Consider the following 25176-nt stretch of genomic DNA (forward strand, 5'->3'; position numbering starts at 1 on the left):
TTTTATTTTTTTTTTTTTTTTTTTTTTTTTTTGTAGAGACAGGGTATCACTCTGTTGCCCAAGCTAGTCTAGTCTCAAACTCCTGGGGTCAAGTGATCTCCCACCTTGGCTCCCAAAGTGTTAGGATTACAGACATGAGCCACCATGTCTGGTCATGATATTGTACTATTTTGAAAGATGTTATCTTTGGAGCAAATTAGGGGAAGTAGATACAGGTTCTCTCTGTGTTATTTGTTACAGCTGTGTATGAATCTACAATTCCCAAAAAGATTTTTTGAAAGTAAAAAGAAACAGGTAAAATTAATTTCAATTACATACTTAATTTAACCTAATGTATCTGAATATTATCACTTCAACACACAAACAATATAAAAAAGTTAAGGAGATATGTCACATCCCCTTTTTGTATTATGTCTTTGAAATCTAACGTGTATTGTATATGTACAGACAGCATGTCTCAAGTCAGACCACACTTCCAGTGCTCAGTAGTCACATGGGGCTAGTGGCTAGTGGACAGTGCAGGGCTAGTACACAAAGGGCACTCAATGGATGCTTTCCACATGAATGATGAATGAACCAATTAACCAACCTGAACTAAGAGGGGCCTGAAACTGGGCCTGCAGAATAGCACCTCACCAGCAGAAGGGCAATGGGTGGGGGTAGGGGCACATAGGTGTGGGGACATTGGCTCTGCAGGCACTGCTGGAGAGAAACCCCCCAAAATGAACTAGGATTAGAAGGAGGACAACAGCCCAGCCTACCATGGAAGAAAGAGAAAGCACTTGGGAATTCTTGCCTCCTTTCGGGAGTTGTGGGTGTGGCAATGGTGGTCTTAGGAAGTATTGATCCTTTCATCTGCTGAGGAAGAATGGGGAGTTGGCAAGCTGGAGGAGTGAGGGGAGGGAGGTTTGGCCTTCCTTTGCCCAGAGACTCGGCAAATGCAGCACAAAATCAGATGGGATCTCAGGCTGGAGTGAGCGTGGATGCATTTTATTCTCCCAGGACCTGCCCCTCTGCCCCTCAGTGTGGCATTAAACCCCCAGAACCCACAGTGCAGCATCCCACACACATATCCTGGCTTGCCTGCCTTATTTCCATTCCCTCCACCCAGCCAGTCCAGGGGCTCTGCAGGACCTGTGGGCCTCCTAGAAGGAGCCGGCAAAGCCCAGCCTGAGCCGTTCTTCTGAAGGACCAGTCCCTTGTGCCCCACGTCACCAGAGCTGGAAGACAGGAAGCCATCTTGTCCACCCACTCACACTGCATGAGGCTAAACAGAGACCAGACAGGCCGTCAGTCAGCTTCACAGAGCACTGGTGTCTAAAAAGAAACTTTCAAATCTTTGATAGCTTCCATCACCCGCTCCTCCTACCTCAACACCTCAGCCTGTCCCCAGATCCCCCCACATCCAGTCTCTGAGACCCATCAGTTCTTCAAAGCCTCTGTCAGGTCCCACCGGGCTACTCCCACCACCCTCGTTGCTGTCTCCTCTGAAACCTACAAGATTTATAGTCTATGCCACAAAACTGCGAGTTTATTTATATACTGTCTTACATAATTTTTCATGTTTGTCTCTTTAAGTGTTCTGTAAGTTTCTTAAGGACATGAATCATACCAAATAATTCTTTAGTAGCATCCCCTCTCCCCCAGTGCAAAGCTGAGGGGGTGTTTAATGCATGTTTCTTGATTGTTAGGATAAAGTTTCAGGATTCTCTCTGTATGAATCCATCCATTGAACAATTAGTGTCAGGCACTGTGCTACAACCTGAGAATTCAGAGGTGAACAAAGCATCTCTTTACAAGGGTCTTACCACCTGTGTGACTTTACACATGTTACCTCCCCACTCTGCATGAATATGAAATAAAGAAGACTATCTATTTAATAGGACTATGGAGAGGATTAAATGAAATAATCCTCATTTAGGATTAGCTTCTTAGGTTAGAACCTGCCTCATGATCCTTCAGTGAATGTTAATAATTAATTTTTTTTTTTTGAGACAGAGTCTCACTCTGTTGCCCAGGCTGGAGTGCAGTGGCATAATCTTGGCCCACTATAACCTCCACCTCCCAGGTTCAAGCGATTCTCCTGCCTCAGCCTCCTGAGGAACTGGAATTACAGGCATGCACCACCACGCCCGACTAATTTTTGTATTTTTAGTAGAGATGGGATTTCGCCACACTGGCCAGGCTGGTCTCAAACTCCTGACCTCAGGTAATCTGCCCACCTCAACCTCTCAAAGTGCTGGGATTACAGGTGTGAGACAACACTCCTGGCCAATAGTTAATATTATTACCTGATGAATCCTTCACCTGTGGGGAGGAGGGGTATCCCTAGGATAATAGGTATGGTTAAGAGCTAAATTAAGAGAATTATTAGATAAGAAGTGAATGACCTGGATACATCAAAAAGCAGAAATTAAATCCTCTAAGAGGTAAATCACTGGAAAATAGAAATGTCAAAAAAAAAAAAAAAAAAAGGTAGGGGGAGGCAAGGAAGAAGAGACGGAATCCGGGAGTGAGATGGTATCACTGTGCTCCTGAGGGATATCTGAGGAAGGTGCAGGAAACTCACATCCAGCACCTGGTGCAGGGCTGGGCACATGGCAGATCAGAGCCAGGATTAGACGAAAGCCAGCAGGGCACCCAGTACAGAACATTTAAAGAGGTCCTCATTCTCAGGCTCATGTAAGTACAATGCTGACACCTGAGAGTAGGGGCCACCTTAAATTTTGTTCCCTGGATCACTTGCTGGCCTCACCTCATCTCAGTTTTGCAGCAGGTGCTCAAGAGAAACTTGCTCTGACCAGTAAAACTGGAAAGTCACTCTGCTGACCCACTGCACATCCAGGCTGCAGTCAGAGCAGCATCCCTTCTTTCTAGGGCACCCTCCCCCTCGAGAACCACACTCCGGATAGATCCTCCAGTCCCTATGGTACCAATCTCCTGGGGCTGTGCCTGCTTCTCGGGGCAGTCGAACAGAAGGCTTTGTCCCCTGGGTCGGGGGAGAGTTGGCTCAGTGATGAGGGCCTTCGAATATACACATGTAGGCAGCACAAAGTCAGGTTGTACTTCTCCTTGACCCAGTTTCGCATCCTCAAGTCTCAGGCCTGCACCAGCCACATGCAGGCAGCCCAGCTTTGTGCTCTGAAGGTGCAGGAGAGAGGAAGGCTGGAGGTAAGACAAAGCATAGGAGGGTCCTCTGTACTTGAGGCAGGACAAAACTCCTGGCCTCAGTTCCATTGCACAATCACATAGGAAAGCAATGGGACAGTGCTGAGCAGGATGTGCTAAGTAGAGACACCATGGTGCTGTGAATTCAAAGGAGAGAAAGAACACCGTGGGCTGAGACCAGAAAGAGAAGCAGGATTTGGACTGAAAGACAGCTGGGAGGGGACAGCAGGTGGGGAGGCAGCGTGGGTGAAGGCCCAGAGTTAGGACAGATGTGACACGCGTAAAAGACCCTTTGCTGGTCAGGCGCGGTGGCTCATGCCTGTAATCCCAGCACTTTGGGAGGCTGAGGCAGGTGGATCACCTGAGGTCAGGAGTTCAAGACCAGCCTAGCCAACATAGCGAAACCCTGTCTCTACTAAAAATACAAAAATTAGCTGGGCGTGGTGGCACAAGCCTGTAATCCCAGCTACTCAGGAAGCTAAGACAGAAGAATTGATTGAACCTGGGAGGCGGAGGTTGCAGTGAGCTGAGATCGCACCACCATACTCCAGCATGAGTAACAGAGCGAGACTCCATCCCAAAAAAATAGATCCTTGGCTGACAGGGGAGAAGCATTCAACTTCCAGAGTGGGCTTCAGCACAGACTGACCATTAGGGGTGAGATTTTTGTTTGGGGAACAGAGACATTCGAAGACTTCTATTTCTAACAAAATGGCCGACTGAGAAGCCCTCTGGGGCAGGTGCTGTGACATACCCCCCCACATCACCATCAGGAATGAAGGACTTCTCCCCACCTGTTGGGGGTGCCATGAGCCAATAGCCGTCAGCTCTCATTCCTCTTTGAGAATTGCCGCAGGTGAGCAGAGCCAACTTACTCATGGTTATGTCCTCTTCCAGGTCATATATCTCTTCCAGGTATAAAGGTCAGGCACCTTCACCCCAACTCTGGGCAAGTCTTAAGAGATAGCCCAGCTCCAGGGCTGTCTATGGGGTCCACTGAGGCTTTCTCTGGAACTCTATTGCCGCTCAATTTCTCCCTGTGACCAGTCATATTTCCTTCTCTCTTTCTCAGATATTGATCCCAAGAGCTCTTCTCAATAAACATCCTACACTCTAATCTCTGGCTCAGAGTCTGCTTTCCAGGGAAGCCAATCTGCAACATCCTCCCACTACAAAACACTAAAATAACAATTAAAATGTATTTTAAATGCCTTATTAAATGGATGAATAGTCTGGCAAGAAAAGAAGTAGTAGACGCATTCCTCAGTCAATCTCAGTGATTCATGCTTCCCTTGTAATGGCCAAAGGGCCCTCCCAAGGCACAGGTCACACTAGGAACCTCCTCCTAAAGCCAAGAAAACACAAATTATGCAAAAGAAAAGAAGGGAGAAAAGGCAAGGTATGCGAAACACAAAAAATATGATGGCAGAAACAAATCCTTAGTCATTAGTAATCACAATAAATGTAAATATACTAAACTTTCTAGGCAGAAGACAGAATTTGTCAGACTAGGTATTAAAAACTGTAAGTATGTGCTAGTTACAATAGACAGAATGAAAGACATGCAAATTTTTTTAAAAAGGAATCAACATGATAAATATCACGTTCTCTCACCACAATACCTTTGAGTTAAAAAAATCAAAAAGATAAGGAAAAACTTGAAGTCTCTGGACATTTAAAGCACTTCTAACTTCATGAGTGAGTAAATTATGATAGAAATTAGAAAATAATTGCAATTCAAGATAATGAAAATACCTCTGGTATTTACTAGCTGTATGACCATGAACAAATTACTTAACCTCACTGTGGCTGCTTCCTCAACTATAAAATAAGCATGGTAACAGTATCTATTACTTGTGTTATATGGATTCAGTATGTTAACATATAAAGCACTTGGGCTAGTATCTAGAACATAGTAAATGCAATGCCATTCTGAGTTCTTGTTATCATCATCATCCCCAAATTGAAGGAATTTAATAAAAGAAATATTTAGAGGAAATTTTATAACTTCAAAAGTTTACATTAGAAAATAGAAAGACAGATAATTGAAGATATAAGCACCCAACTTAGGAAGTTAGAAAAATGACAGAATAAAATCAAAGCATAAAAATTAATAAGATAGCAAATTTCCAAGAGAAAATCAGCAACACCAAAATCTGATCATTTTACAGAGACAATGTAAAAAATAGAAAAAGAAACAAGCAAATGCTGTTAAGAATAAAAAGGGGCAAAATGATGGATATGACAGAGATGAAATACAGCATATTATAAATTTTGCCAATAAACTTGATTTTTTTTAATTTCTAGAAAAATATAATATACCAAAATTGAAGAAATAGAAAACTTAAATACTCTTACAGTCACTAAAGAAATGGATGAGTAACTTGATTAGTAAGTCTTAATTAGTAAGACTTAATGGATTAGTAAAGTCTTCCCATATGGAAAACACGAGGTGCAGATGGTTATACAGGTGAGGCCTACCAAACATTTAAAGAACAGATGAATCTCAAAAACGTGCATAAGTCATTACACAGAATTAAGTATTAACATTCTTAACTCATTTGCAAGACTGATTTTAAAACCAGGCAGACAGTACGATAAGAGAAAATTACATGCCAATAGCATTCAAGAAAAGGAACAGATCATCCTAAATAAAAATAACAGCAAACAAAATCTCACATCATATAAAACAAATAATAGACCATAAACAAGCTGGGTTTACCCCTAAAATTATAACTTGAACGTCTATTAATGTAACTTACCACATCAAAAGATTAAAGGGGAAAAACTACACACCGTTCAATAGATGCAGAAAAAGTACTTATAAAATTAATATCTAAATACAATTTTTGGCTGGATGCAGTGGCTCACACCTGTAATCCCAGCACTATGGGAGGCTAAGGAGGATGAATCATCTGAGATCAGGAGTTCCAGACCAGCCTGAGCAACATCATGAAATGCCATTTCTACTAAAAACACAAAAAGTAGCTGGGCATGGTGGTACATGCCTGTAATCCCAGCTTCTTGGGAGGCTGAGGCACAAGAATTGCTTGAATCCAGGAGGCGGGGGTTGCAGTGAGCTGAGATCGAGCCACTGCACTCCAGCCTGGGTGCCAGAGCAAGACTCCATGTCAAAAATAAATAAATAAATAAATAAATAAATAAAATTTTCAAAATAAAAAAAACCAAAACTTTTAACACATTCTACAAATGTATGGAACTTTACCTATTAGAAGATATCTTAAAAAAATAAGCAAACATATTCAATGATGACACTTTTTTAACATTCCCTTTACAATTAGGATTAATCATAGCATATGCAAAAATTAACTAAAAATGGGTCAAAGATCTCAATGGCAGAGCTAAAACTATATAACACTTAGAAAAAAGTTTAAGTGTAAATCTTTGTGATGTTGGATTAGGCAATGGCTCCTTAGATATGACACCTAAAGCACAAGTAATCAACAATAACAACAAAAAGAAAAATTGGACTTCATCAAAATGTAAAACTTTTGTGCTTCAAAGGACCACCAAAAAAGTAAAAAGATATGTTTTGCAAATCACGTACCTGATAAGTGACTTATACTTGAAATAAATAAAGAACTCTTACAATTCAATAAGAAAAAGCAAAATAATCCACTTTAAAAATAGGCAAAGGGACCTCTGTGGGCAGGGCATAGATGAAAAAAGGCAGCAGAAACTTCTGCAGACTTAAACGTCTCTGTTTGACAACTCTGAAGAGAGCAGTGGTTCTCCCAGCATGGTCTTTGATCTCTGAGAACGGACAGACAGCCTCCTCAAGCAGGTCCCTGACTCCCATGTAGCCTGACTGGGAGACACCTACCAGTATGGGCCGACAGACCCCTCATACAGGCAGGTGCCCCTCTGGGACGAAGCTTCCAGAGAAAGGATCAGGCAGCAATATTTGCTGTTCTGCAGCCTCTGCTGGTGATACCCAGGCAAACAGTGTCTGGAGTGGACCTCCAGCAAACTCCAGTAGACCTGCAGCTGAGGGACCCGTGAGAAGGAAAACTAACAAACAGATAGGAATAGCATCAACATCAACAAAAGGGACATCTTCACCCATCTGAAGGTCACCAACATCAAAGACCAAAGGTAGATAAAACCACAAAGATGGAGAGAAGCCAGAGCAGAAAAGCTGAAAATTCTAAAAACCAGAGCGCCTCTTCTCCTCCAAAGGATCATAGCTCTTTGCCAGCAACAGAACAAAGCTGGATGGAGAATGACTTCAATGAGTTGACAGAAGTAGGCTTCAGAAGGTTGGTAATAACAAACTTCTCCAAGCTAAAGGAGCATGTTCTAACCCATTGCGAGGAAGCTAAAACCTTGAAAAAAGGTTAGACAAATGGCTAACTAGAATAAACAGTGTAGAGAGATCTTAAATGACCTGATGGAGCTGAAAACCACGGTACGAGAACTTCGTGACACATGCACAAACTTCAATAGTCAATTCGATCAAGTGGAAGAAAAGGTATCAGTGATTGAAGATCAAATTAATGAAATAAAGCGAGAAGACAAGTTTAGAGAAAAAAGAGTAAAAAGAAATGAACAAAGCCTCCAAGAAATATGGGACTATGTGAAAAGACCAAATCTACGTCTGACTGGTATACCTGAAAGTGAGGGGGAGAATGGAACCAAGCTGGAAAATACTCTGCAGTATATTATCCAGGAGAACTTCCCCAACCTAGCAAGGCAGGCCAACATTCAAATTCAGGAAATACGGAGAACACCAAAGAGATACTCCTCGAGAAGAGCAACCCCAAGACACATAATTGTCAGATTCACCAAGGTTGAAATGAAGGGAAAAAGGTGAAGGGCAGCCAGAGAGAAAGGTCAGGTTACCCACAAAGGGAAGCCCATCAGACTAACAGTGGACCTCTCAGTAGAAACCCTACAAGCAAGCCAGAAGAGAGTTGGGGCCAATATTCAACATTCTTAAAGAAAAGAATTTTCAATCCAGAATTTCATATCCAGCCAAACTAAGCTTCATAAGTGAAGGAGAAATAAAATCCTTTGCAGACAAGCAAATGCTGAGAGATTTTGTCACCACCAGGCCTGCCTTACAAGAGCTCCTGAAGGGAGCACTGAACATGGAAAGGAACGACTGGTACCAGTCACTGCAAAAACATGCCAAATTGTAAAGACCACTGATGCTAGGAAGAAACTGCATCAATTAACAGGCAAAATAACCACCTAACATCATAATGACAGGATCACATTCACACATAACAATATTAACCTTAAATGCAAATGGACTACATGTGCCAATTAAAAGACATAGACTGGCAAATTGGATAGAGTCAAGACCCATCAGTGTGCTGTAATCAGGAGACCCATCTCACATGCAGAAACACACATAGGCTCAAAATAAAGGGATGAAGGAAGATCTACCAAGCAAATAGAAAGAAAAAAAAAAGGCAGGGGTTGCAATCCTAGTTTCTGATAAAACAGACTTTAAACCATCAAAGATCAAAAGAGACAAAGAAGGCCATTACATAATGGTAAAGGGATCAATTCAACAAGAAGAGCTAACTATCCTAAATATATATGCACCCAATACAGGAGCACCCAGATTCATAAAGCAAGTCCTTAGAGACCTACAAAGAGACTTAGACTCCCACACAATAATAATGGGAGACTTTAACACCCCACTGTCAATATTAGACAAATCAACAAGACAGAAGGTTAACAAGGATATCCAGGAATTGAACTCAGCTCTGCACCAAGCAGACCTAATAGACATCCACAGAACTCTCCACCCCAAATCAACAGAATATACATTTTTCTCAGCACCACATTGCACTTATTCTAAAATTGACCACATAGTTGAAAGTAAAGTGCTCCTCAGCAAATGTAAAAGAACAAAAATCACAACCGTCTCTCAGACCACCGCAATCAAATTAGAACTCAGGATTAAGAAACTACCCAAAACTGCACAACTACATGGAAACTGAACAATCTGCACCTGAATTACGACTGGGTAAATAATGAAATGAAGGCAGAAATAAAGATGTTCTTTGAAACCAATGAGAACAAAGACACAATGTAACAGAATCTCTGGGACACATTTAAAGCAAAGTGTAGAAGGAAATTTATAGCACTAAATACCTACAAGAGACAGCAGGAAAGATATAAAATCGACACCCTAACATCACAATTAAAAGAACTAGAGAAGTAAGAGCAAACACATTCAAAAGCTAGCAGAAGGCAAGAAATAACTAAGATCAGAGCAGAACTGAAGGAGACAGAGACATAAAAAACCCTTCAAAAAATCAAGGAATCCAGGAGCTGGTTTTTTGAAAAGATCAACAAAATTGATAGACAGCTAGCAAGACTAATAAAGAAAAAAAGAGAGAAGAATCAAACAGATGCAACAAAAAATGATAAAGGGGATATCATCACCAATCCCACAGAAATACAAACTGCCATCAGACAATACTATAAATACCTCTACGCAAATAAACTAGAAAATCTAGAAGAAATGAAAAAATTCCTGGACACATACACCCTCCCAAGACTAAACCAGGAAGAAGCTGAATCTCTGAATAGACCAATAACAGGCTCTGAAATTGAGGAAATAATTAATAGCCTAACAACCAAAAAAAGTCCAGGACCAGACAGATTCACAGCCAAATTCTTCCAGAGGTAGAAGGGGGAGCTGGTACCATTCCTTCTGAAACTACTCCAATCAATAGAAAAAGAGAGAATCCTCCCTAACTCATTTTATGAGGCCAGCATCATCCTGATAGAGACAAGCCTGGCAGAGACACAACAAAAAAAGAGAATTTTAGACCAATATCCCTGATGAACATTGATGCAAAAATCCTCAATAAAATACTGGCAAACCAAATCCAGCAGCACATCAAAAAGCTTATCCACTGTGATCAAGTGGGCATCATCCCTGGGATGCAAGGCTGGTTCAACATATGCAAATCAATAAACATAATCCATCACATAAACAGAACCAAAGACAAATCCCACATGATTATCTCAATAGATGCAGAAAAGGCCTTTGACAAAATTCAACAGCTTTTCATGCTAAAAATTCTCAATAAACCAGGTATTGATGGAACGTATCTCACAATAATAAGAGCTATTTATGATAAACCCACAGCCAATATCATACTGAATGGGCAAAAACTGGAAGCATTGTTGGGGGCAAGCCTCCCAAAATCTGGCCATAAACTGGCCCCAAAACTGGCCGTAAATAAAATCTCTGCACTGTGATATGCCCATATTGGCCCTAAAGCCCAAGCTGGAAGGCTGTGGGTTTACAGGAATGAGGGCAAGGAACACCTGGCCTGCCCAGGGTGGAAAACTGCTTAAAAGCATTCTTAAGCCACAAACAATTAGCATGAGTGATCTGTGTCTTAAGGGCATGTTCTTGCTGCAATTAATTCGGCCATTCCCTTCGTTTCCCACAAAGGATACTTTTAGTTAACTTAATATCAGTAGAAACAATGCTAATGACTGGTTTGCTGTTAATCAATATGTGGGTAAATCTCTGTTCCGGGCTCTCAGCTCTGAAGGTTGTGAGACCCCTGATTCCCCACTTCACACCTCTATATTTCTGTGTGTGTGTCTTTAATTCCTCTAGTGCCACTGGGTTAGGGTCACCCCAACCGAGCTGGTCTCAGCAAGTGGCACCCAATGTGGGGCTCGAATCCAGGTCGAAGGGTCGCTGGAGCAACTGTTGGAACAGAAAACTAGCTGGAGGACACTTGAGTACCCTTAAAGCAATTCCCGTGGTGAGTAAGAAGGGTAGCTCAGAAGCATCAGGGTAACAGTGGTGCAAGTTTGGGGTCTGGTTCGTTTCACCTTGGAACTTTTTCAAACTGATGAAGAGGAACAAGAGTATAGCGAAGTTAACAGAAGAGGTTACAGAGCATGTTTATTTGCCAGCTGAAGCTAAAGCGGCAAAGGAAGGAGAGGTTCATCCCTACCCTGCTGCACCCCCTTATTATTATTTTGAAGAAAATGACCCCCAGATCTTTCTTTTCCAGAGGACACTGGGCAAAAAGTAGTTGCCACAGTGACTGTTCAAGCAGCGCCTCGAGCAACTGCTCTTAGTTCTATTCAGGCAGGAATTCAGCAAGCTAGATGAGAAGGTGATTTAGAGGCTTGGCAGTTCCCTGTTAGAATACACCCCCCAGATCAAGAGGGAAATATTACAGCTACATTTGAGCCTTTTCCTTTTAAATTACTCAAAGAATTAAAACAAGCTACAAATGAGTATGGACCAGGTTCTCCTTTTGTAATGAGATGGTTAAAGAATGTTACTGTTTCCAGTCGAATGATACCTACTGACTGGGACACTCTTACTCTAGCTTGTCTAACTCCTGCTCAGTTCTTACAATTTAAAACTTGGTGGGTAGACGAAGCTTCCATTCAGGCTGCTGGCAATGCCAAGGCCCAACCTCAAATTAATATAACTGCAGACCAACTTTTGGGGGTTGGCAGCTGGGATGGTTTAGATGCACAACTGGTCACGCAGGATGATGCCATAGAACAGCTTAGAGGAGTATGCATTACAGCTTGGGAAAAAAATCACTTCAGGTTGGGAACAATACCCTTCCTTTAGTGCTATAAAACAGGATTGGACCCAGTTAGAAAAAATCAACGTACTTGTTTAAGAAGATTGCATTGCAGAACAGGCAGAGGTGCTGCACGATTTCTATGGTATCATTATTAATTGGTCCCCTAGGAGGATGTTTAGCTTGAATTGCACCTCTCAATTTGCATGCCATGGCCACACTATGTTCAGATGATCTGGAAAATATGGTCAGATAGTAAAAATGATAAGAAGTATGGCAAAAGTTCCTATTATCTGGAATCATGGCAGTATAGTGGCACCTCAACCTCAAATGATATGGCCCACTCTAGGAGCTAAACATAAAGATTTGTGGAAACTATTAAATGCTCTTAAAAAGATAAAATTTAGGAAAAAATAAAAAAGCATCTAGAAGGACACTCTACAAACTTGTTTTAGAGTACAGCAAAATTAAAAGAACAAATATTTAAAGCATCCCAGGCACACCTGACCTTAATGCCAGAAACTGAAGTGCTTAAAGGAGCTGCAGACAAATTAGCAGCTAGTAACCCATTTAAATGGATAAAAACACTTAGAAGCTCTGTGATTTCAATGACGATTGTGCTTTTAATCTATGTTGTTTGTCTTTATATACTCTGCAGATGCGGATCCCGACTCCTGCGAGAAGTAGTTCACTGTGACAAAGCTGCCTTTGCTTTTATCTCTTTGCAAATCAAAGAAGGGAGACATGTTGGGAGCAAGCCTTCCAAAATCTGGCCATAAACTGGCCCCAAAACTGGCCATAAATAAAATCTCTGCAGCACTGTGATATGTCCATAATGGCCCTAACGCCCAAGCTGGAAGGTTGTGGATTCACAGGAGTGAGGGCAAGGAACACCTGGCTCGCCCAGGGTGGAAAACCACTTAAAGGTATTCTTAAGCCATAAACAATTAGGATGAGCGATCTGTGTCTTAAGGGCATGTTCTTGCTGCAGTTAATTCGGCCATTCCCTTCGTTTCCCATAAAGGATACTTTTAGTTAATTTAGTATCAGTAGAAACAATGCTAATGACTGGTTTGCTGTTAATCAATATGTGGGTAAATCTCTGTTCCGGGCTCTCAGCTCTGAAGGCTGTGAGACCCCTGATTCCCCACTTCACACCTCTATATTTCTCTGTGTGTGTCTTTAATTCCTCTAGTGCCGCTAGGTTAAGGTCTCCCTGACCGAGCTGGTCTCGGCAAAGCATTCCCTTTGAAAATCAGCACAAGATAAGGATGCCCTCTCTCACCACTCCTGTTCAACATAGTGTTGGAAATTCTGGCCAGGGCATTCAGGCAAGAGAAAGAAATAAAGCGTATTCAATTAGGAAAAGAGGAAGTCAAATTTTCCCGGTTTGCAGATGACATGATTGTATATTTAGAAAACACCATCGTCTCAGCCCAAAATCTCCTTAAGCTGATAAGCAACTTCAGCAGTCTCAGGATACAAAATCAATGGGCAAAAATCACAGGCATTCTTATACACCAATAACAGACAAACAGAGAGCCAAATCACGAGTGAACTCCCATTCACGATTGCTTCAAAGAGAATAAAATACCTAGGAATCCAAGTTACAAGGGATGTGAAGGACCTCTTCAAGGAGAACTACAAACCACTGTTCAACAAAATAAAAGAGGACACAAACAAATGGAAGAACATTCCATGCTCATGGATAGGAAGAATCAATATCATGAAAATGGCCATACTGTCCGAAGTAATTTATAGATTCAATGCCATCCCCATCAAGCTACCAAAGACTTTCTTCACAGAATTGGAAAAAACGACTTTAAAGTTCATATGGAACCAAAAAAGAGCCTGCATTGCCAAGACAATCCTAAGACAAAAGAACAAAGCTGGAGGCACTATGCCACCTGACTTCAAACTATACTACAAGGCTACAGTAACCAAAACAGCATGGTACCAAAACAGATATATAAACCAACGGAACAGAACAGAGGCCTCAGAAATAATACCACACATCTACAACCATCTAATCTTTGACAAACCTGACAAAAACAAGAAATCGGGAAAGGATCCCCTATTTAATAAATCGTGCTGGGAAAACTGGCTAGGCATATGTAGGAAACTGAAACTGGATCCCTTCCTTACACCTTATACAAAAATTAATTCAAGATGGATTAAAGACTTAAATGTTAGGCCTAAAGCCATACAACCCCTAGAAGAAAACCTAGGCAATACTATTCAGGACATAGGCATGGGCAAGGACTGCATGACTAAAACACCAAAAGCAATGGCAACAAAAGCCAAAATAGACAAATGGTATCTAATTAAACTAAAGAGCTTCTGCACGGCAAAATAAACTACCATCAGAGTGCACAAGCAACCTACAGAACGGGAGAAAATTTTTGCAATCTACCATCTGACAAAGGGCTAATATCCAGAATCTACAAAGAACTTAAACAAATTTACAAGAAAAAAACAAACAATCCCATCAAAAAGTGGGCAAAGGATATGAACAGACACTTCTCAAAAGAAGACATTTATGCAGCCAACAGGCACATGAAAAAATGCTCATCATCACTGGTCATCAGAGAAATCCAGATCAAGGGCCAGGCGCGGTGGCTCACACCTGTAATCCCAGCACTTTGGGAGTCCAAGGCAGGCGGATCATGAGGTCAGGAGATCAAGATCATCCTGGCTAACATGGTGAAACCCCATCTCTACTAAAAATACAAAAAATTAGCCAGGCGTGGCAGCAGGCGCCTGTAGTCCCAGCTACTTGGGAGGCTGAGGCAGGAGAATGGTGTGAACCTGGGAGGCGGAGCTTGTAGTGAGCTGAGAGTATGCCACTGCTCTCCAGCCTGGGCGACACAGTGAGACTCCATCTCAAACAAAAAAAAGAAATCCGGATCAAAACCACAATGAGATACCATCTCACACCAGTTAGAACAGCGATCATTAAAAAGTCAGGAAACAACAGACACTGGAGAGGATGTGGAGAAATAGGAACACTTTTACACTGTTGGTGGGAGTGTAAATTAGTTCAACCATTGTGGAAGACAGTTTGGTGATTCCTCAAGGATCTAGAACTAGAAATACCATTTGACCCAGCGATCCCATTACTGGGTATATACCCAAAGGATTATAAATCATGCTACTATAAAGACACATGCACACGTATGTTTATTGTGGCACTATTCACAGTAGCAAAGACTTGGAGCCAACCCAAATGTCCATCATTGATAGACTGGATTAAGAAATTGTGGCACATATACACCATAGAATACTATGCAGCCATAAAAAAGGATGAATTCATGTCCTTTGCAGGGACATGGATGAAGCTGGAAACCATCATTCTAAGCAAACTATCACAAGGACAGAAAACCAAACACCACATGTTCCCACTCATAGGTGGGAATTGATCAGTGAGAACACCTAGATACAGGGCAGGGACCATCACACACCGGGACCTGTCGGGGGTTGGTGGGGCTGGGGGAGGGATAGCATTAGGAGAAATACCTAAAGTAAATGATGAGTTGATGGGTGCAGCAAACCAACATGGCACATGTATACCTATGTAACAAACCTGCACGTTGTGCACATGTACCCTAGAACTTAAAAGTATAATTTATAAATAACTAAATAAAAATAAAAATAGGCAACAGGGCTGGGCACGGTGGCTGACTGGGCGTGGTGGCTCATTCCTGTAATCCCAGCACTTTGGGAGGCCGGGAAGGGCAGATCACCTGAGATTAGGAGTTCGAGACCAGCCTGGCCAACATGGTGAAACCCTGTCTCTACTAAAAATACAAAAAAATTAGCCAGGCATGGTGGTGCATGCCTGTAATCCCAGCTACTCAGGAGGCTGAGGTGGGAGAATCACTTGAAATTGGGAGGCAGAGGTTGCAGTGAGCTGAGATCGCGCCATTGCACTCCAGCCTGGGCAAAACTCGCTCTAAAAAAAAAAAAAAAAAAAAAAAAGGCAAAGAATCTAAATAGATATGTCTCCAAAGAAGATATACAAATAGCTAATAAGCACATAAAAAGATGCTCCACATCATTAGTCATCAGAGAAATGCAAAATCAAAACCACAGTGAGACATCACCTCAAAACGACTGAGATGGCTATAATCCAAAAAAAGATAATAAAAGTGTTGCCAAGGATGTAGAGAAATTGGAACCCTCATACAATGCTGGAGAAAATGTAAAATGATACAGCCACCTCAGAGAACCCTGGCAGTTCATCAAATGGCAAACACAGAGTTACTGTATATTTTACTCACAGGTATAAACCCAAGAGAAATGAAAATCTATGTCCACACAAAAACTTAACATAATGGTGAAAACAATTCAAATGTCTATGAGTTGAAGAACAGAGAAACAGAATTTAGTCTATCCATACAATGAAATATTATTCTGCGATAAGAATAAATGAAGTACTGATACATGATATGACATGGATGAACCTTGAAAACATTCTGCTTAGTGCAAGATGTCAATCACATAGGACAACGTAGCATATGATTCCATTTATATTAAATGCTCAAAATAGGAAAATCTAGAGACAGAAAACAGGTTAGTGTGTTTGTTCATTCCTAGGACCAGGAGGGATGGGGGTCTGGGAAGTGATGGGTAAGGGGTACAGGATTTCTTTTGTAGGGTAATGAAAACGTCCTAAAATTGACTGTGGTGGTAGATGTGCAACTGTATGAATATATTAAAAGCCATTTAACTGTACACTTTAAGTGAGTAAATTTTATTTCAATAAAGCTGTCAAAAAAAGAAAGAAGAAAACGGTGAGGACTAAGACGAGGATGTTCACTATGACACTTTTATTGAATATTATGTCGAAGGTCCTAGCCACTACAGTAAAACAAGAACTATACATTAAGGTATAATGGTAGTAATGAAAGAAAGAAAAGTGTCTACATAGAAATCCCCAGATAATCTACAGACAAACTATTATCAGTATGTGCATAATCAAAGTTGCTGATTATAAAATTAATACACAAAAAATCAAATTTATTTCTATATACCAGCTATAAACGGTTAGAAAATATAACATTTTTAAAGATAATCTGTACAATAGTAAACATTTTATATAGTTTTTAAATAGTTAAAAACTATGTAGCTAGACATGAATTGTTATGGACTAAATAATTGTTTGTGTCCCCCCAAAATTCCTATGTTGAAATCGAATCCCAAGGCAATGATATTTGGAGGTGGAGTTTTGGGGTGATGATTAGGTCAGAGAGTGGAGCAGTCACGAATGGGATTGGTGCGCACCTAAGACAAGGCCAGAGACTTAGCTCCCTCTCTTTCATCCCCACATGAGGAAACAAGAAGTCTGCAACCTGCGGGAGGGCCCTCACCAGAACCCAACCATGCTAGCACCTTGATCTTGAACTTTTCGCCTCTTGAACAGTGAGAAACAAACATTTGTTGCTTAAGCTACCCAATCTATGGTAATTTGGTATAGAAGCCCAAACAAAGTAAGACATAAATCTAACAGAAAACATTCAAACTCTTTATGGAGAATTATAAAACTCCACTGAAAGACACGGGAAGACATTCAAGGCCCATGGTTATCTGGTTTTCCTGAGATTAAGTTTAAAAGATGGACTGAGACCAGATTATTAAAATCTACCACGTCCTTTCTTTCTACTTTTAAATAAACATTGCCCTTTACTGTCCCTTTGTTAAAAACACCCAAAGTCATAATACTCTAGGGCTGTGAGCTTATATGAAGATTTCAGCACTAACAAAGGGGATTGGGGCCAGTGGGGTACTTAAAAGAAGAAAGGACAATTTCCATGCCCCTCATTGTGGAAAATCTTTCTTTTAACGCTTTCTGTTCTCAGCATTGACACCTAGAAAGGGTAATGTGCACTCCCTGTCTCAACATTCTCTTTCCCCACTCACTCCCTGCCCACTGAAACAGGATCCTGTCCCCACTCTTCTCTCCCAAACTGTCTTTGCCTCTACTGCCAACCCAGTGGACACCTCAATCCTATCCCACCCGAGCCCTCTTCCCGGCATGCCGCAGCTGGCCACTCTCACTCTGACACCCTCATCCCTTGGTTTCCTTAACACCTCCCTCTCCTCATTCCCTTCCACCTCTCTCCAGCCTTGGTTTCCAGAGCCAGCTGTCCTCTCTCGACCCCTTATAGGTGGAGACATCCTTCAAAGCTCTCCTTTGCACCCAGACCCATTGTCATTTTCCACTCTGCTCTGTCTTTGGTGACTCATTCAATCCCAGTGCTCACAACAGTGTTTTTCTAATTAAGGGTTTCAACCCAATGGATTGTAAAATACACAATAACAAAATTTACCATTTTAACCATTTTTAAGTCTACAGTTGAATGTAATTAAGTACATTCATCTTGCTGTGCTACCATCACCACCATCCATCTCCAATACTTTCTAATCTTTCCAAACTGAAACTCCATACCCATTAAAAGATGACTCCCCATTCCACACCCAGACCCCAGGAACCACCATTCTACTTTCTGTCTTTATGAATTTGACTACTCTAGGTCTCTCATATAATTGGAATCATAGAGTATTTGTCTTTTTGTGCCTGGTTTATTTCACTTAACACAAGGTCTTCAAGGTTAATTCATGTTGTAGCACATTTCAGAACTTCCTTTCTTTTTAAGGCCAATATTCCATTGTATTTTTTAACGAAATAGAATGGATGTATTTTATTTTATTTTATTTTATTTATGTTTTTGAGACGGAGTCTCGCTCTGTCGCCCAGGCTGGAGTGCAATGGTGCCATCTCGGCTCAATGCAACCTCCACCTCCCAGTTTCAAGTGATTCTTGTGCCTCACCTCCTGAGTAGCTGGGATTACAGGTGCATGCCACCACACCCAGCTAATTTTTATATTTTTAGTAGAGACAGGGTTTCACCATGTTGGTCAGGTTGGCCTCAAACTCCTGACCTCGTGATCCGCCCGCCTAGTCCTCTCAAAGTGCTGGGATTACAGGCGTGAGCCACCGCACATGGCGAATGGATTTTTTAAATGAAGTAAAATAGAAAACATTAGAGTGCATTTCTCGTAATAAGGCCAAGTATTGTTTCGCAAAATGTTTCAGTTGAATGTGTACATAGCTGTGTTCAAGGTCCCTGGCTATAACATATACCATACTGTGCTTTCCAATCATAAAAGTTTGAAAAACACTGATGTCAGTGGTTGGTGACTCCAAATCTACATTACGAGTCTGGCTCTTCCCTGCGCAGTTCTGGGTAGCTCCACGCATGCACGAGGATCCAGACCCACAGCTGTCACCCTCCCTGCTCCCTTCCCGAGACACGCCCTCCTCAGAGGGTCCCTACTTTCTTCTCAGGAATTGGGCCCTTGCCTGCCTCACTCTGCCCCCAGCAATATAGCTCTAACCCCTGAGTCATGCAGATTCACTCAACTCTTGCCTGCACTTGTCAATCCTTGCTCAAACTCAATTTCATTCCCCTTCCTTTCACCTCTGCCTGTGCCTGTGGATCACTCCCCTTTCTTGAAGACCCCTTCAAATGCCTCCATGTACCTTGAAACACAGTGATTTGCTCTGGCTCCCTCTTCCTTGTTTTTAGAGTCCCTCGTCCATTCCTCTAGGCATGGCTCATGTATCAGTTGCGTGCCTTCCTGTCTTCCCAATGCCATGGGCTCCTTGGAGACCCAGGACTGTGCCTGACTTGCACACCATTGTATCCTCAGCACTTAAAGAGTAAATCTGCATGAAGTATTTGTTCAATCAATCAAAAACAGACATGGAGAATCCAAGAGCATCAAGGGGAATGTTCACAACTTTGTTTCTTGTCTTTTTCTCCTCATTCACATAGTGCATGTTTTCTCCATTAGAGACACTGAGCCCACTAAGCCCCCTGCACTGCCCCGCCTTCTCCCTTCCTGACCAAGGTAGGTGCTGCAAATGGACCCCCAGAGTTCTGACTGCTCTCAGTAGGGTCCTCCCAAAAGCTCCCGTTGCAGAGCACAGGGAGCACCCAGGGTCCAAAGAAGTAAGCACACATCGACTCACAGCCCCGCTGCCATTTGCTGTGGGCTGTCACTGAATTCTCCCTGGAAGAGCCTGCCATTGCTGTATCCCTGAACTCTTTGTGAGGTGGCATTGCACCAGCTCAGCACAGAAGCAAACAATGGCAGCCTTCAGGAATCCCCTGCCTCTGAAGTGGACCTGCTCCCTGCAACAAGTTCTTCTCCCTTTCACTGGGCTATGACAGTACCTCCACCTCCCAGCCTTTCCACCTCTTTAACTCTTCCTGTAGAAGGCCCAGCTAATGTCCTTCCTAGGGACTTTTATCCTGCCATTACCCTACTCGAGGGCCAAACACTGCTCCCAATGGCCCAATGAACCAAATGCAAATTGTTCTTCTCAATCTTCAAAACACTTTGCTGAGGCTAGTGACCCACTGTTACTTCTGCCCGCTTCGTCCCTTCCTTCCCTCACATCAGTTGTATCCATTTCTTCATTGTGTCTCTTCCAGTTACAATCCCTGTGTACACACACATAGTCCTACCTTCAATTATTTATTCATTATCCAATATTTATTGAGAACTTCTTACGTGCTGGACACATTTGGTGTTCACAGTGCAGCTGGGAACAAAACAGAGCAAATTGGCTGGGCGCAGTGGCCCACGCCTGTAATCCCAGCATTTTGGGAGGCCGAGGCAGGTGGATCACGAGGTCAGGAAATCCAGACCATCGTGGCTAACAAGATGAAACCCTGTCTCTACTAAAAAAATACAAATAAATTAGCCGGGCGTGGTGGCGGGCGCCTGTAGTCCCAGCTACTGGCAAGACTGAGGCAGGAGAATGGCGTGAACCAGGGAGGCGGAGCTTGCAGTAAGCGGAAATCACTGCAATCCAGCCTGGGTGACACAGAGAAACTCCGTCTCAAAAACAAAAACAAAAACAAAAGAGCAAATCCCCACCTCATGGAGCTTTCGGTCTGGAGCAGAGTTTCTCAACCTCAGCTACTACTGAGGTTTGGGGCTGGAAAATTCTTTGTTGTGGGGGGCAAACTATGCATTATAGGATCTCTACAACATCTTTGGTCTCATCCCAGTGCATGCAGCAGCACTCTCCTCTCCCCAGTGTGAACACCACAGAAGTCTCCAAACATTGCTGTGGAGAATAGGGAATTGAGAACCACTGGTCTAGAGCAGCAGGAGGAGCTTGTTGCAGCTTGCAGATTGCCTGGGGAGCTTGCTACAAAGGCAGGTTAGTAGATCCCTCCCCCAGACAGTCAGATTCAGGGGCTCAGGAGTCTGCATTTCAGTGGTCCTCCAGTTGGTTCTGATTCAGGCCCTCCGAGATCCTCTGCTTGAAGAACACTGGTTAAGTGTTTGTAGACAGGAGACAGGCTGCTGATAATCACATCAGGCCAGTTCATTACAATCATTATATATGGAGGAAACAAGATAGGTGAGCAGGTGCTAGGGGTGACACTGGTGTGGCAGCCACACCCAATTCAAGATCAGGACTAATCAATGATTAAGTCAAGTGCTGCAGTGTAGGTAGGGCCAGGTGTGGGAGAGACGGGAGGAAATTGTGACACACTTGCATCTCTGCATCTTTGTTCCTGCCCACTTTTTGGATGTGCATGTCCCCTGCCCTCACCCTCAAATCTTACCCTTCCTTCAAGGCCCACTCAAGTTCAACTTCCTCTGGGCACAGTCTTGCCTAACTTCTCCAGCCTATCGGTGCCTCTCTTCTCAGACAGTTTAACATTCACTTTCTATTTCATTTGTGGCTATTTTGTTGCCCCAAATAGACTTCGAGTCCTCTGAGCACCAAGACCACATCATCTCCTTCTTTACAGACCCTTATCTAGAGGCACGCTTCCAGGATCAGGCCTATACAGGTTTTGCTTGGTTGATTGGGTTGAGTCTCTAGAATGAGGCCTGCAAGATAGCATCTATGCAATTTAGGGGGTCAGGGTCTCTGTGAGGGAGGAAGGGAAGCACCTTGTGTGCCTGCTGAACTCCTGGCAGCTAGCCCACCCACCCAAGACCAGGGAGGACTTGCCAGAGCAAGCAGGTAGTAGTTTGGTTGGCATTGCCATAGGCGGTTATACTTTCCCCCCGTTGACAGGGCAGAAGGAATCCCAGCAGCCCCAGCAACTTTGGGGAGGTGCCGGCAGAGGGCAGGAATCCAGAGCTGCCCTGCTGAAGAGCAAGGGCCAAGATGGCAGCAGGCAATCGGCCTGCAGGGCTGCAGCAAGCCGTGGGGGACCCAGTTGTCCTTGCATAGGATCATCTCAGGGGCAGCAGTAACCGAAAGAAGAGGCAGGCCCAATCAGATCCAAGAAGCCAGGAGGCTCTGAAGATGGCCTTTAAAGCCACCAGTGCCAGACAGCACTCAGGAGCTGCCACCAACCAAGGAACGCTCCCTGGGAAGGTTCGGAGTCAGCGACTGGCTGTAAACAAATGTTCAGAACAAGATGCCTCATTACTCCCCAGCTCTGGGGGTTACAAGGAGGGGAAACAGCCTAAGTGCTCAGCTTTTCCACTGTAGAGCCACACCCAGCAGCGATCCTCACCCTCCCATCCTCGTGGGCATCCCAGATTGGGAGCACCCATACCTGATGTAGAACCCAAAGGATGAGAAGAGGGCTGTTTTGTTATGGGGAAGTTTAGAGAAGAAGGTGGGATGCTTACTTAGCTAGAGAGACATTTATTTTCCTATCAACCTGGGGGATGGGCGGTGTGAGTAGGGAGGCACTAGCAGCAAAGAAAAAAACACCCCAGCAGCTGGGAGAGAGGGCTCTTTCCAAGAGAGGCTCTGATATGGGTGTATCCTAGAGCAGGAACCTCCCCTAATCCCCCAAACCAGGCAGAGAAACCCCAAGTGTTTCCCTTAAGCCAGAAGAGCCAGCAGAAGGAAGTGGCTGGCATTTCAGTGTATCTTCTGCAAACAGAGAGACTGAGGCTGTGCCCGAATTGAATTTCTGAGTAACACCTCCTGCTGCTCTTTCTCTTGGAGTTTAACTGTGGATTGGGGTGGAGTAGGGGGAGAGCCCAACGAGGGGTTAACTTCTACTGCCGCTCTGACCTTTTGCGCTGAGGATGAGAAAAAAAAAAAAAGCCATCTGTTTCAGAAGGAATCACGTTGTTGAGTTTCACAGATCCAGTGGCTATGGGATTATAAGACTTCATTATCACTATCCCTGTCGCATCGCCACAGCCCACTACCACCCCCACCTAACCTGAAGCTCCTGGAGGGGAAAATGCTTTTTTTTCCCAAGGGTCCTTAGGAAAGTTCAGGACTCGCGAGGTAATAAATAAATAAATAAATAAATAAATAAATAAATAAATAATCTATACAATTTGGAGCCCTCCGACCCCGGAGTCCAAACAAATGGCCATAGAACTGTGGGTTTGGAGGACACCGCTCTGATCCATGCGGTCTCTCCGGTATTAAATGGATTTATTGTCAGCCTGGTTGCCTGGAATTCTATCCTGTCCTTCATTTTTCATAGTGGAAAAAGTTGTCTGGGCCCTCCAGCTAGCGCTGGGCAGGGAGCTGGGAGTAAGGATGCTCTTGGAAACGCGGTGACCCAAGCTTAAGCGGCCATGCTCGGGGCTAGGAGCGGACCCCACGGTCACTCACCCCGGGGCGCTATGACGGAAGCTGCCGCTGCCACTGGCACCCGGGGGCTCGCCGCCTGGCTCCGTGCATCCCGCCCTCTCATGGACTTTCTTACCTCTTAATGTAGTTCCTGCCATACAGGATCTGTTGCAGCAAGGTCACCAAGGCGAAGGCGCAGATGAAGATGAAGAGCAAAGTTCGGTTCCCCAACAAATCCCGGTTGGCCGAGGGGTCCGCGTAGCGCATCCTGGCGACCGGGCGCCGCGGGCGCGGGGTACGGGGCGGCCAGGCAATGACTCGCGGGGTTCCGGGGCCCCGGAGGGCGCGCGGCCGACGTGGCGCCTCACGGTGAGGTCAGGCAGGCGGGGGACTTCGCGGGGCAAAGTTTCTGGCTGGCGCGGCCGGACCTGGGGGCATCCAAGCTTCGCAGGCGCTGGGGCGGCAAGCAAGACAGGGCCAGTGGCAGGGAGCTCTGCCGCGGCCCGGGGCCTTCCCCACCCCCGGGTACCTTTACCTCCAGGCGCCCATGCCCGGCAGCCGCCGATTTCCCCGCGGAGGGGCGACGCCAGGTGCCACTAGCCGGAGGAGGCCCCTCCCGCCGAGGTGGCGGCCAATGGGGAGCGGGGCCCGGGCTCCGTACCCTGTGCCCCCTAGCGCACCGCGCACCGCCCCCTCCAGTCCGGCTCCGGATCGCGGTTGCCCAGCGCGCGGTGCCCTGCCGGGGGCGGGCCACATCTGATCCCCGGGCCCGCAGCGAGGGATCGCGAAGGTTGGCCTTCGGTTCTGCCGATAGGGACGGGGGAGGGAGGGTACAAAACACCCGTGCAGTCTGGCTAATGATAGGCGGGCCGTGGGGAGGGGGAGGGGCGGAGCGGAAAACGCCGGGTTTGAATCTTGGAATTAAAAAGAGGCCAGGGGCTGGGCGCGGTGGCTCACTCCTGTAATCCCAGCACTTTGGAAGGCCGAGGCGGGCGGATCACAAGGTCAGGAGTTCGAGACCAGCCTGGCCAAATGGCGAAACCCCCGTCTCTACTAAAAATACAGAAAACAAAATTAGCCGGGCGTGGTGGCACGCGCCTGTAGTCCCAGCTACTGCGGAGGCTGAGGCAGAAGAATCGCTTGAACCGGGAGGCGGAGGTTGCCGTGAGCCGGGATCGCGCCACTGCACTCCAGCCTGGGCTACAGAGCGAGACTCCGTCTCAAAAAAAAAAAAAAAAAAAAAGAGGGCAGGAAGAGGAAACAGCCGCTGCGGAGCTGGACTTGATAGAAGGGAGCATTTGCGTGCGGCGCGCAGGGCACTGAGTCACCGCCGTGGCCGCGTCCTCGCGCTCTTCTAGCGATTTCTCCGGAGAAAGCGGAGCAAGGTCAGCCGGGCAGCCCTTCAAGGACGGCGCTCGCCGCTCCTGCATGCTGATGGCCTGCGGGGCTGCCTGCGCGCGCCCCGGCGCCCAACTCCTGCAGAAGAAATTCAGGCTGCCCGACCCCGCCACGGGCCTCTTCCCCCTCCCCAGCCGTAACTCGGCGGCCGTTCGTCAAAGACCCTGTTGTCACCGAGACACTGGGACCTTGTCTCATCCTCGAAACCACTCGTAAATCTTAGGTCAGGCAGCCGGCACCCTTCGGGCACCACAGTCCCCCCAAAGCTTTAGGAAGTCAGTTACTACATCCGGAAAGATTCGTGCTTCAGAATGCAAGTCAGGGAGAATAATCACGGAAACGCAATGCGAACGTCGTGCCTCTTCAGAAATTCTTAGCCTGAAATACCGTCCCCACCCCCCAACCCGGCCAGGCGACAGTCCTGGCATCCTGACACCAAAGAGGCTCCAAGCGCTGGGAGTCGCGTGC

General features: G+C 44.7%; 1 protein-coding gene across 3 annotated transcripts in view; it reads right to left on the minus strand.

Annotated features, from left to right (window-relative positions):
* Positions 1-24489, minus strand: part of ST8SIA5 (ST8 alpha-N-acetyl-neuraminide alpha-2,8-sialyltransferase 5) — a 90983-nt gene extending 66494 nt beyond the window's left edge. For 2 of the 3 annotated variants that reach the window (XM_025365258.1, XM_025365257.1), the window contains exon 1: positions 23447-24489. In XM_025365258.1, the coding sequence (XP_025221043.1) occupies positions 23447-23577 (131 nt within the window). In that variant the 5' untranslated portion in view covers positions 23578-24489. The remainder of the gene's footprint in view (positions 1-23446) is intronic. The other variant, XM_025365256.1, reaches the window with a different exon arrangement.
* Between the last annotated feature and the right edge of the window lie 687 nt (positions 24490-25176).

Source organism: Theropithecus gelada, chromosome 18, assembly GCF_003255815.1.
Source record: "Theropithecus gelada isolate Dixy chromosome 18, Tgel_1.0, whole genome shotgun sequence".
NCBI lineage: Eukaryota > Metazoa > Chordata > Mammalia > Primates > Cercopithecidae > Theropithecus > Theropithecus gelada.